We start from the raw sequence: 12,089 nt of genomic DNA, 5'->3' as shown, positions 1-12,089 counted from the left end.
TCGAGAACACGGGCTTGGTTTCGGACTCAGGTCTGGAACGCCTGGGCTTCTGCAGCCCGTTTCTCCACGTCCTGTCACCGCTGCCCAGAAGTCGGCCCAAGCCTCTGTGGAGCCCCACCGACAGCGTGGTCCCCACGGGCAAGTCCACCACATCTTAGCCTGCCGGGGTCGATCCCTCCAACGGCCCCCGGGACCCCAGTCGCCCCGGACCTGGCCCTGCTGGGCTTCCCCGGGACCCAGGCCGGATCCCCCGGGGCCTGGGTGTTTCCCACCGCCGTCCCAGGGGCCCTCTCCACGGCGCGTGTCGCCCGGGCCCCAGCGGTCGCTAGGCTGCGGGCTGGGGCTCCCGGCCGGGCCGGGCGCTGCTGCTGCTGGTGGAGGCGGCGGCACGGATGGCAGCGGAGCCCGGGCGCTCGTGGGCTCAGGCGCGCAGGGTGTACGGGGCGAGCGACGCGCTGCGGCGCGGCGTGGACCGCCGCCGGGACCCGGGGCCGCTACCCAACGGGCCGGGCCCTGAAGACGGCCGCGCCCCGGGCCGCCTGGCCCGCGTGCGGGGCCAGCTCCGGGCCGAGGTGGCGGCGCGGGCCGAGGCACCACGGCTGCTGCGGCTGGTGGAGCGCGCGGGGGCCGGGGCGGCGGGGGCGGCGGGGGCCGGCGAGAGGACGGACGCGCGCAGCGGCGGCTCGGTGTGCTCAGTGTGCGGGGAGCCGCGCGGCGGGGCCACCTACCCCGCGGGCGTGCTGGAGGTGAGCGAGCGGCGGCTGCAGGAGGGCCTGGCGGCCGTGCGCGCCGAGCTGGGCGCGGGGCTGGAGGCGCTGCGCGCGGAGCTCCGGGCCGAGCTGGACGCCCTGCGTGCGCTGCTGCCGCCCCCGCCGTCCCCGCCGCCTCCCCAGCGCCCCCGCCGGGAGCCCCGCGCCGCCCCCCGCATCGCGCCCCGCGTCCCGGCCCTGCTGCGGGCTCTCGGCACCGTGAACAGCCTGGTTGCCGCCGCGAGGCCCTCGGAGGACGCCCCCGACGGTCATGCCGAAGGCGGTGCCAACCGAATCCCAACCCGGAAGAATCCAAAGACGACGCCGGTGTCGCCCAGTGCCCCGCAAAGCGGCGGGGACTGAGAGCGGTCGTATGGAGGGTGGCCCAGAGTGAGGTGCGGGAGGCGTCGCAGGTGGCCGGTGGGGCTCTGGTATCCCCGGGAGGGGGCAAGTGGGTAGATCTGTCCCCCTCGTGGAGCGTGGCTCAAAGCTAGAAGGGTCCCCGGGCACTGCCAGCTACTGCTTCGGTATTGGGGGGCGGTGGGTGGAGGGAGTGGGGGGATGGGACCGGCAGAGGCTAGGGGATCAACCAGGGTCGCGCCTGGGGAGTGCGGATGACTCCGTGCGGCTGGTGGTCACCTCTGGAGACTCAGTCCAGGCTGGAGGGGTGTGTGTGTAGCTTCTTTTGGCCTAAAAGCTGGGGAAGGATCTGGGCCAGGAGTTTGTCAGCCTCCAGGAGGGCAGCAGGGAGCCCAGGGGTCTGTGGTCCCCACTCTGCTGCCTTGCAGGCTCTTCTACTTTAAAGATCTTTGGGAGGATGCAGGGCCTCCATGCACTGGAATAGAATATCACCCATACACTAAGCAACAGACCTCAGGGACACGTGGACTGCTGAGGCATTATCACCTGGACACAGTGTCACTCAGGACAGTGCCATTCCAATATATAACCACATTCCACATGGCACCAACTGTACAGCAGCCCGACTCTGGCCAGCCTCACTCTATTGACAGCTCGGCCCACTCTCTCACTGCTTGGCGTGGACACAGAGCCTCATCTCATCAGCGTCCTTCAGACTCAGCTTTGCTTTGGACAAGCGACTCTAAGGACAGTTACCCCTTCACTTAGCTTCATCACAGTCTGTTACCTGGACAGCGGCACCTCTCCAGAAAATATCACCCTACATTCAGACTGCACAGCCTAACTTCCCAGAGTGTTGCCTGGGAATGACTTCGCCACTGCCAGATAGCTCTTCACTAGCTGTCCACTGTCACCAGGACCTACCCACCCACCCAGGGCAGCCTGCAGCCCAGTTTGGAACTAGCAGCTTCTCACCTCCTGGCCTCGGGGAACATCAGCTGGACTCATCATTTAACTAGGCACAATGTCCCTGGGTTAGTCACCAGGCTTCTTCTTTATTTATTAAATTAGTCTTGGTATGCAAGGATCCCAGCTCATTTTAAAAATAAATTATGTAGTCTTGGGCTGATGGTGATGTTCCTAAGACCTGCTAGCTTTTCTCCTTCCATCTGATCAGGGTATTCAGACATAATGTGTAGGTTGGGTGTGGGGAGGCCTGGGGGTTCTGGATGAGGACCTGGGACTGGCTGTGGCGTAGAGGAGAGTCACTCAGGGGTCTCCCGGCTGTATGGACAGGCACGCTGAGGACTCAGTGGGGCTACAGCCTAAATCCCCCCATCGTGGGGAAGGCAGCACACCCCAGGCTTCACCCCCAAGTCACATTAAGCCAAGGTTACTCTGTGCACAGTTTATTACAGGAGGGTGGTCGTGCCTGGATCCTATGGACCCTGCCAGAGTCCCATGCTGAGCCCCAGGCCCAGCAGAGCCCCATGCACGCGGGCCAGAGTGGGGGCAAGGGGCGGTGCTGCTGCGCGGATGGAGGCTCCTAGGGAGGCCAAGACCCTGCGCCCCCCGAGAGGCTGCTGCGGGCGGAAATTATCCGTGAGTGGCGCGGGGCGTGAGCCCAAGGTCCCAGCCTGGGGCACGGTCTGGAACTGGGCCACCTGGGGGGGGCGGGGCAAAGATGGGTCAAGACGGGGTGGGGGAGGGGCAACGCCCACGGGCGCGGGCCGGGGTGGGCACAGCTGCGGGAGGAAGGGCAGCCTGGCCCGGGGTAGGGGCAGTGACCCCACCTGCGCGCGCCCAATGGGTACGGCGTTCTCGAAGATGGTCCAGAGCACCGCAGGTTCGCAGCCGGGCGTGGTGAGCGACCCGGAGTAGCGATAGTAGCTCGAGAGGCGCGAGGCGTCCGGCAGCAGCGAGGCCAGCGGGAAGGTGGACTTCAGATTCACTGAGTTCCCTGGGCCGGGGCGCGGAGGAGAGATTGGAACCCACCTCCCTGCGCCTGTCGCCCCTGTCTCCAGCACCCCCTAGCAAGGATGTGACCCCAGTGGTGGCTCCTCACCCCGCGCAGACACGTTCTTCAGGCCCGACACAATGGCTGAGAAGTTGGCGTTGTCACAGTCCTGCTCCTGGGGAGGGGCTCCAAGTGAGCAGAGATCTGAGAGGGGGGTCTCCAAAAGGCACGTAGGGTCACCCCCCACTGACCCTGCAGTTCCATCACCTCCCACTGTCCCCATCCTCCCACAGAACCATTTAAGTCCTACAAACCCTATAGCCCACCCCCAAATGCCCCTCACTACCCCACAGACTCCACAGGCCCACCCTACTCCCTCTGCAGACCCCTGTGGACTCCCTTTCTGGAAACACACACGGAGTCACAGCCCCTCCCTCACCACCAGCAGCACGGCCAGCACCGCGATCCCATCAGGGTGATGTAGCGCCTCCCCCATGCTCTGGTACTTTGTGTTCATGTGGACCACATGCATCTGGGGAGGCACAGACCATGGGAGGCACCCACCTTCCTCCACCAGGCTCCCCTTGTCTTTATGGGGCAGTCCACCACCCCAGCCCATGCCCGAGCCCACCTCCATGGGACGGCGCTGCCCATCCAGGCTGTGCTCTGAGCCTGCTCGCCCTGGCCTCCCCCAGTGGAAGTGCAGCTGCAGGGCACGGTAAGCAGGTGATGGCAGCCCGGCCCCCCAAATTTCCAGGTGGCTCTTTGGACCAGTGTCCACTCGGAGTAGCACTGAAGGTGAGAGAGCACATGAGACCTCTCTCCCACGCCACGTACCCCGCCCTCGTGCTATAAGGACACAGGTGCGTCACTCCCTCATGCCCCTCTGCTCCCCGGCTGGGCTCACTGCCTCCATGGAATAGGACGCACTTGGGACTCCACAGACTGCAGTGGAGACCCCGACCCAGCATGGCCGGGGACAGCCATGTGGTGGGGGTCCTGTACAGTCGTGACTACTCTCCAGGCATCCCGATTCTGTGGGGATTCTGACTTCCAGGTGTGTCCTGACTCCTTATCCTCAGGGGCCATGGCTGGCCGCTATTTGTAGTGAGGGTCCTCACCCCCATGGGGGGTGTATCTCCACTGCTGTGTGTGGAGGTTCCTCTTTTGTGAGATTTTGGTTCCTGCGGGGGTTTCTCATTCTTGTATAGAGGTTCTTAACCCATTTGTGGGGGGTCAATGACATATTTGTGGAGGTTCCCATCCCCTGTGTGGGGGTTCCTGCCCCTGTCTGTGGGGTCCTGACCCCAGGGTGCTGACCTGTATGGCCATCATTCTCCAAAGTCCATGGGCCTGGAGGTGCCAAGTCATAGCCTTGGAAGATGATCGGCCCAAGGGTGGAGTCCCGCTGGACTAGGTGAAGATCGATGTTGATGGGCGACTGGGCTGGGCCCCCACATGCAGGGGCTATCTCCTCCCAGTGGGTGGAGCCTGAGGGAAGAAGATTTGGGGTCTGGAGGGGGTCAGGGAGGCAGCCTGGAGGTGCACAGAGAAGGATGGTCCTCACACACCCAGAGAATAGCCCAGCCTCAGAAACATTCTCCCCGCTTCCCCCCATGCACCTGGATAGGTCACAGTGCTGCTCCTTCCCCCCAACTCTGCACCTGACCTAGCTACCTAGTCTGTAGGCAGACTGCCCCCCAAGGAGAGGAGGGTGAAAGGAGCCCCTGGCACATGGATGCATACCCAAACTGGGGACCTCCACCACATTCACACACTTGGGCTGGCCACACTGACTGGCTCACAGACCCCTGACTAATAGGAGCAGGACTGGTGATCACAGCAGACCCGGACACACATACGGAGGGACAGTCACACACATAGTGCCTGGTGCCCAGACACAGGACTACAGACAGGAACCTGCAGAAACCACAGAAGTATGGTGTGCAGACTGTCTCTTGGCCACACTTGCACCACTGGCACATGCTCTGGTGGCCCCAGGACACAGACTAATCCCGCACAACCTCACACAACACTCTGTCCTCACCACATTTTGGGTCCTGCGAGTCATAGCACCAGGCACCTACAGACAATGGACAGGGGACAGAGCTGAGAGACCAGCCATCTGGGCCCTCTCCAAGCCCCATCCCAGCCAGCGTCCCAGGATGGGGAGTGGGGCTTTGGCTAGAGGCGGCCAGCCAAAGCCTGCTCTCCTGTCACCCCAACCCCGGTATCCCCCCCACAAGTGGCAGGACTGAAGGATTTGCAGAGAGCTGCGAGAAAGGTAGATTCGAGACCAGATGGGCAGAGTCCCGGCGCTCACCTTCCGAGTCCGCGCGCACCGCCAGCCGCACCGCGAGGAAGGCGAGCGGGAAGCACAGGGTCCGCATGGTGCAGCGGCCGCGGCTTGAGAGGACTAGAAAGTGGCCGAAGACCACGGAGCGGGGCTGCTGGCGAGGCCGCTACATATTCATTAGCGGGGTGCGCTAAGGGGCGTGGCCAAGTTCTGAGGGCTCTCGGGGCCGGCCACCGCAGGGAAGGCCGGAGGGGGCGGTCCCAGGCATGGCCACGAGGAAGAGAGAGAGCTCCAAATTCACCAGGCAGGCGCTCTGACCCCAGGTCTGCAGCTGCCTGTCAGCAACAACCACTGGCATTAATCCTGCAGGGGTGAGGGTGTCCTACTATTATCCCTATTTACAGTTGAGCAAAAGGAGTAGGGGACCAGGAGAGACAAGCCAAAGCCACCAGCAAGTAAGGAGTTCAAAGCGTGAGGGCACCTTGGATCCCAGCACCCGTGGCTCGAGGGGCGGGTTTGGGAGGGTGGGCGTGAGAGGACGTCTCTCACCCTGCTGCGGGCCTGGGACGCCCACCCTCACCCCAAGACCACAGCCTCCCTTGTACACTCGGTCCCCTGCGGATCGGGCCCCTGATGGAGCCCTGCGCAGGGACCACCTCACCAAAGGGTCTCGGGGAAGCCGCAGCCCTCCCCCTCTGCCCTGCGCAGCCCTGGTGGGGACTCGAGCTTCGGTCGCAGTTCGGAGGCTCTGGAGTCCAGCAGACCCAAGGCTCGGCAGGAGCCTCAGTTTGTTCTCTTGGAAAGTGGGCTCTGAATCCTACGCGCAACGCTGCCTGGAAATAGCTCCGCACCCGGGCGCCCGTGTGCCCGCGGCTGTGAGCACGACTGGGCTGGCGGGTTGAGCGGGCAGGAGGTGGGGTGGGGTAGAGTGGGAGGACACCTCTGCATCCGGCGCCTCTTTCCAATCGCCAGAGGGCCGGGCTCTTCCCACGCCGGGGAAGCGGGGCGACCCCCACCCAGCGGCAGCAGGGGCGAAAGCGCTATCCGCGGTGCTGACGGCGGTCCGGAAGCCCAGCCCGCACCCCTCTGCCGCAGCAGATGTGTTCAGGAATGATGGGTCTCCTCCTCGGAGCTTCCATTTCTACCAGGGGATTCACCAGTTCCTTTCCTAACCCTGACCCTTCGCCCGTCTGGCCGCCGCCGTCGCCCGGCCTGGAGCGCACCCCGGCGGCGGGGCGCGCGATCACACTTCCCGCGCCGTGCCAAGAGGATGGGTTAGGAAGGCGAGCTCGAGGATTTCCACCCCGGGGTTGAGTCGACCAGGTTTTCTCCCGTCCCCGAATCAGGAGTTGGGAATTTATCGAAAAGACCACTATCGGAGAACAGGAGAGACAGGAGAGTCTCGGAGCCCCGCACCCCTCCCTAGCTTCTAGGTATGGTCCAACTCCTCCAACCAACCGGCTCTGGGGTCACAGCATGACCTCAACTCGGACCGAGCCTCCCACCCCAGCTCCTCCCTTGTGCAGGAATGAGTGTGCTGCGGGGTCCCGCTGCTCCACTCTGGGAGACACCTTCTGGCCAGATCAGGTCCAGCTGAGCGCCCAAGCAAGCCTCATCGGGCACTGCCCCGGTTCTTATAAAGGGTTCCTCAGGTCACACTGAAGGCCCATTTTATAGATGAGAACATGGGACTTCCAAGGCTCCCAGAGAGGGCTCGAGTCCCTTCCCCATCCACACACACACTCAGGAAGGGGGGGGCAAATCTCAGTCCCACCCTCTCTGGGAGTGCTGGGCAGCCAGCTCCCTACCCTCTGGGAGTTACAGATGTTCCCACTGGGCTTCAAGACAGGTCTGAAGACGCCCCCAGGGGCCACAGCCGCTTTGGAAAACCAGGTGCTTGGACTGCACAGAGGGGCTCCTTACAGCTACATGGATAATAAAGGGTGCCTAGACAATGAGATGGGTGGGGGGCCAACCAAGTTCCAAGCACTTTCTGCCTGCCCCATCGCACATTGGCTGCCACAGAGTCAGGGCGGCCAGCCTGATCAGAGGCAGCCCTGCTGTCTACGCAGACCCCATGCATGTCAGCAACACTGGCCAAGGCAGCAGCCAATGCCGTGGAATGGGCTTGGGTACCAGAGTGACACAGCCTCAGTTGCAGGGCCAGCCACTCACACTGCACACTGTCTGGAGGCTCAAGCTCAGCTCCAAGGGACCTCAGGCCAAGGGGCCTCAGGGGTTCTGCTGGGCGTCTGCAAGGGCTGCAAGCCCTAGGAGAATCCTGCTGAAAGGTGGGTGCCCCAGCCACTCTCATCTAGTTTGAGGCAGCTATGGTGGCTGGGTCACACCAAGGACTGACTACACCTTTTCCAGAACACAAGTTTATTTGGCATTTGGATGAAATGGTTCTCACAGCATCTTAAGGATTAGTGCCAACCCAACCAAAAATAAACCCAAACTAAAAACCCTTAGTGAAAGGAAAACATAAAAACAGGCATTGAGACAATTTACAGTATCAAATTCTACCTCCACAAGGCAGGTCAGAGGGCAGCTGGGCTCCCAGGAACAGTGGCCAGGGTCCTGGGGAGGAGGCCCCTCCCAGGGGCTTGGCCTGTCCCTCTGAGGCCCAGGAACACAAGTCTCAGCAAAGGCTGGCTTTGGAGTTCTTCATTACTCAGACCATGGAGTACAATCAGATCTTGCAAAGGGCGGCAGACTGGACGGCAGGGTGAGGACAGACAGGTAGACCCCAGCAGAGCTCAGCTCCTGGAGAGTCGTATCCTGGAGCTGCAGCGGGCCAGGAAGCCCTGAATGCAGGCTTTCTGCCCAGCCCAAGTGCCAGTGGGCTGAGCACCCCAGGAGACCTAATAAAGGGAAGGGGGCCACTGGGCAACCCCGAAAGAGCACTCTTGGACAGAATTCTGTCCAATCCAGAAGCAAGCCCACCCTCTGCAGCCCCTGAGGTCCAATTCGGCCCACTTCCTTCCTCACTGCCTCCTACATGCCAGACTGGCACCAACAGTCCTCAAAGGAAGCTTCCCAGTCCCACACACCTTGTGCCAGCCACCCTGCCATGTATACTTGGTTCTGAGGCCTGGGAGGGACCCTCTGAGCTGTTGGGACCCCTGAGGGACTTGGCTGTGGTGGTCCTCAGGACCCTTGATGGTCAGCCAGCACCAACAAGACTGCTGCTCTGGAACCTGGCTGCCCTGCATCCAGCAATGCTGGAAGCACAAGCTTCCTGCTTTGTCCTCAGCCACCGTGTGGGGCCCTCGTAGCCCATACATGATTCTCAAGAAAGTAGCAGCCCTTCAGGGAGGGGAGAGCAGGTCTGCCCGGTATGCAGCCTCCAGCAACTGGCTACTGTGCACTGAGCCCAGGGACAGCAGTTCAGTGACAAAACACAGCTCTGGCCAGCTCTGGGACTAAGGTCAGGTCTGTGGGGCAACTCAAGATTCTCATTCCACTTGGGAAGAAAATGGGTTTCCAACCAGTGTGAGAATGTGCCCAGAAGTGGACTGTGCATGGAGTCTGTCCCCACAGAAACCTGCGTTTCAGTCTGTCCTTCCAGAGACACTCATGCTGGTCTGGAAAGACTGCGAGAGAAGACGCAGGGCTCCATGGACCCTCGGCCGAGAGAGCAGAGGCCCGGACACAGCTCCGTCTCAGAGCAGCCCAAGACTCAATGGCCAAGCCAGGAAAGTGGGGCCTCACCAAGTTCCTGTGTACCACCACCACCTGCAAACACTTGGCCACATATGTACACACAGACACACAAACACACCAAAGAAAAGATCCAGACATTCAACGTAGAAAAGATATGGATGTGCTAAAAATCGCACAGAACCCGCTTAATCTCCAAACCTCAGAAATGCTAAAGGCCCCATGTCAGGAGACAAGACCACTTGCCCAGGAGTGGACAACAGGGTCCCTCAGCCAAAAGGCCCCCAGGCAGGGCATGCAGCACCCAGCACTGCTGAGGAGGGATGGGGGTGTGCATGCGGCCACTGGGCACAGGGCTCCAGCAGTGGTGGGCAAGGAGTGGATTTTCAGGAGATGGACATGGCCCAGGATGTTGGTTTCGGCCACCCCTCCCCCAAAGAAACCATCCTTTATGGCACAAACAAGGTAGGGTGGGGGCAGGCCTGGCCCAGGGGCAATTCAACAGGAGGTGGGGCCAAGGCTCCAGAGTGTAGCAGACAGGAGCCCACTCCGCCCCTGATCCCCAACTCCAGAGCCGTCTCCTGGGGAAGCCATGCACAGCGATGCTGGGAGAGTTGGAGGCAGTGGGGTGGGCCTCCTGCCACAGAGCTGCGCTTCACAGAGCCCAGCTGCAAAGACAGCGGAGAGTTCAACCTCCTTCCATGCTCCCCTTCTCAGGGCCTCAGGTCTCAGAGTCCCAGGCCAGCCCCCAGCCCAGGCTGAGGTCATCTCCACGTTTCTAGCTGGACCTGTGGAGGCCAGCTCCTCAGCGGCCATCGCAGCAACCTCAAAGGCTGCCTCCCTGCCTAAGAAATACTGACAGTCCACAAACAGCCTGGTGCCCCGAGGCACCCTTCCGAGTGGCAGCCAGAGAGGCGCTCTGTGCTGGTCCCACACTCGGCTGTCCCCGAGGCTCAGTGACCGGTGGGCAGAATTCTCTGGACAGCACACTGCAGTGAGCAGGCCCACCAAAGGCGTGTTTGGTTTGGCCACGGCCCATGGTGCCTTGTTTCCTACCTCTAAAATGTGTGGTTTGAATAAACTTTTCATTCTTCTGCCATTTAAAAAGAAAGAGACAGTGACCCAAAGCTATGCGTGTTTTCGAAGCCCTCAGGAATCTTGGTGCAGGTGCCCCCTCCTCTTGGAGGGGGGCTGGCTGCAGTCTCTATGTACACACACCCGCCCACCGGGGGTGTGCGGCAGTGGACTGGGGTCCAGACTGAGGCAAGCCCTTCAAGTCTCCCGCAGGGACCGGTGTTTTCTCGACAGCAAACAGGTGCTCCTAGCCCATCTGGGCCATGGGCCGGGCTATCTATACCATGGTGTTAAGGGAGCTGCGGCTGTGGCGGCCACCCCCAGGCAGTGCCTCTGTGGCTGGGGCACTGCCGCTCTGGACAGGGTCAGGGGGCACGAGCAGGGCGCTGCTACTGTCGGCGGAGTCTTCCAGGTCTGCCAGAGAGGCCCCTGCGGTGGGCAGAGGCTGCTCCAGGTGTCGGGGCAACATGCTTTCACTGCCACCATCCCCTGGGGTCAGTGGCCCAACCTCCACAGGCTCAAAGGCATCGTCATCTGCAGGAGGAGACAGAGGGTGTCAGAGGTAGGTGTGGGCCTGATGCTGGAGACATGGGGGCTGGGCAGACTGGGGACACTCCTCCTGCCTGAACACTGCCACCACTGCTGGGTGGTGAGTGGGCCCTGGCCACCCTCCTGGACCTTGGATGCTGTGGAGGGAGCCCACCCCATGTGGGTGCTGTCGCACACACAATGCCTGCAGCTGGGCAGCCAGTACGGGTAGAATGCAGGGCACAGTCTGAGCAAAGCAGGCAGGGGCGCACCCTGCCATCACGGTGTGCAGTGGGGGAGATGCACTGACAAGAGCTGGCAGGAACAGACAGAGGCCGGGGGAAAACCAACTCAGACTCATTGGGAGTGGAAACCAGGCCCAGCTGGAAGGGAGCAGCATTTGATGTCAGGGATTCACTGGGCCCAGCTGTGGAAGACCACTCAGGGCTGCAGCCGGAATAGGGAAATCAGAGCACAGGTGACAGGGTAAGAGAAGGCAGACCTGCAAACCATGTGGTGTCTTCAGCAGCTCTGGTACAGGGAAGCTTTATGGTGGGTGGCCCACCTGCTTTGCTGCCTGCCCCTTATCACCCTAGGCTATTTTGGGAAGCCAGTGGCACAAGGTCCAGGATGCATCTCTCTCCCGGCCACTCCCCATGGCCGCCCTGCCACCCAGCTCATGGAGGCATCTGGGACCTACTGCTGCCCAGCAGCATCCCTTGCAGGATGCTCCTAGTCTACCCTGGCTCATGTGACAGCTGACTGTAACAATCTGTGGCCCGAGGGCAAGGGTCAAATCCAAGCCTTTCCTGCACCCCCAGACTACATGGGCGCTGTGCTGGCTGCCCAAATGAGCAAACACGACTGAGCCCTTTCAGCACAGTAGTGCCAGCCTTGTGGTGTCCATTCTGTTGTGGTGGGCAACTGCAAGAAGCCGGCTGCCCTGGGGTGGGGCGTTGCCTACAAGTGACTGTAGGCATGTCAGAGGCGTAACATGCAGGGAAACGAATGGGACATCGGCACTGCTCACTAGGGACAGGGAAATGGGGGTTGGGGGAGGGGGGGAGACATGACATTTCCTCTTAGGCACACAGCCCTGTGAGAAACAAGTCTCAGCATCAGAGGGGTAACAGACTCAGCAACTGTCCAATGTCACAGAACCAGCTTTCTTCCCACCTCACAGGGGCACCTCCTGACGTGACACAAGGGACTGTCATGATGGTGTGTCGGCTCACCACATGTGCAGGTGTGTCTTTACAGCCAAGTGACTGGCTCCTGAGACTGGGCCAGCCCCGTCCCCACAACCACCCCCGCCCAGCTCCCCAGCTCTCCACAGAGCCGGGCTGGGGGGCTGCTCAGCTAAAGGTGCTCATGTGGGAAGGGGTCCCAGGCCTCCCCAGAGCCTTCTGCACAGACACGCTGAAAGCCAGAACAGGATGACCAGGGCCTTTTTTGCACAGGC

General features: G+C 61.7%; 3 protein-coding genes across 5 annotated transcripts in view; 1 reads left to right on the top strand and 2 right to left on the bottom strand.

The window, feature by feature from the left end:
- Positions 1-392: 392 nt before the first annotated feature.
- Positions 393-1,112, top strand: LOC134370806 (protein FAM246C). Its single transcript, XM_063087761.1, has one exon. The coding sequence runs from the start codon at positions 393-395 to the stop codon at positions 1,110-1,112; it is 720 nt and encodes a 239-aa protein (XP_062943831.1).
- Positions 1,113-2,548: 1,436 nt separating this feature from the next.
- Positions 2,549-5,456, bottom strand: LOC134368176 (carbonic anhydrase 15-like). The gene is made up of 8 exons (XM_063084723.1): positions 5,390-5,456; positions 5,114-5,149; positions 4,387-4,557; positions 3,698-3,858; positions 3,506-3,598; positions 3,175-3,241; positions 2,903-3,069; positions 2,549-2,773 (listed from the first exon to the last, which is right to left on the bottom strand). The coding sequence occupies exons 1-8, from the start codon at positions 5,454-5,456 to the stop codon at positions 2,549-2,551; spliced, it is 987 nt and encodes a 328-aa protein (XP_062940793.1).
- A 2,271-nt stretch (positions 5,457-7,727) lies between these two features.
- DGCR2 (DiGeorge syndrome critical region gene 2) overlaps positions 7,728-12,089 on the bottom strand; it is a 74,263-nt gene continuing 69,901 nt past the window's right edge. For all 3 annotated transcript variants that reach the window (XM_063086140.1, XM_063086141.1, XM_063086142.1), the window contains one exon: positions 7,728-10,633. In XM_063086140.1, the coding sequence (XP_062942210.1) occupies positions 10,377-10,633 (257 nt within the window). In that variant the 3' untranslated portion in view covers positions 7,728-10,376. The remainder of the gene's footprint in view (positions 10,634-12,089) is intronic.

Source organism: Cynocephalus volans, chromosome 2, assembly GCF_027409185.1.
Source record: "Cynocephalus volans isolate mCynVol1 chromosome 2, mCynVol1.pri, whole genome shotgun sequence".
NCBI classification, from domain to species: Eukaryota; Metazoa; Chordata; class Mammalia; order Dermoptera; family Cynocephalidae; genus Cynocephalus; species Cynocephalus volans.
This window is presented reverse-complemented; position numbering and strand designations above follow the sequence as displayed.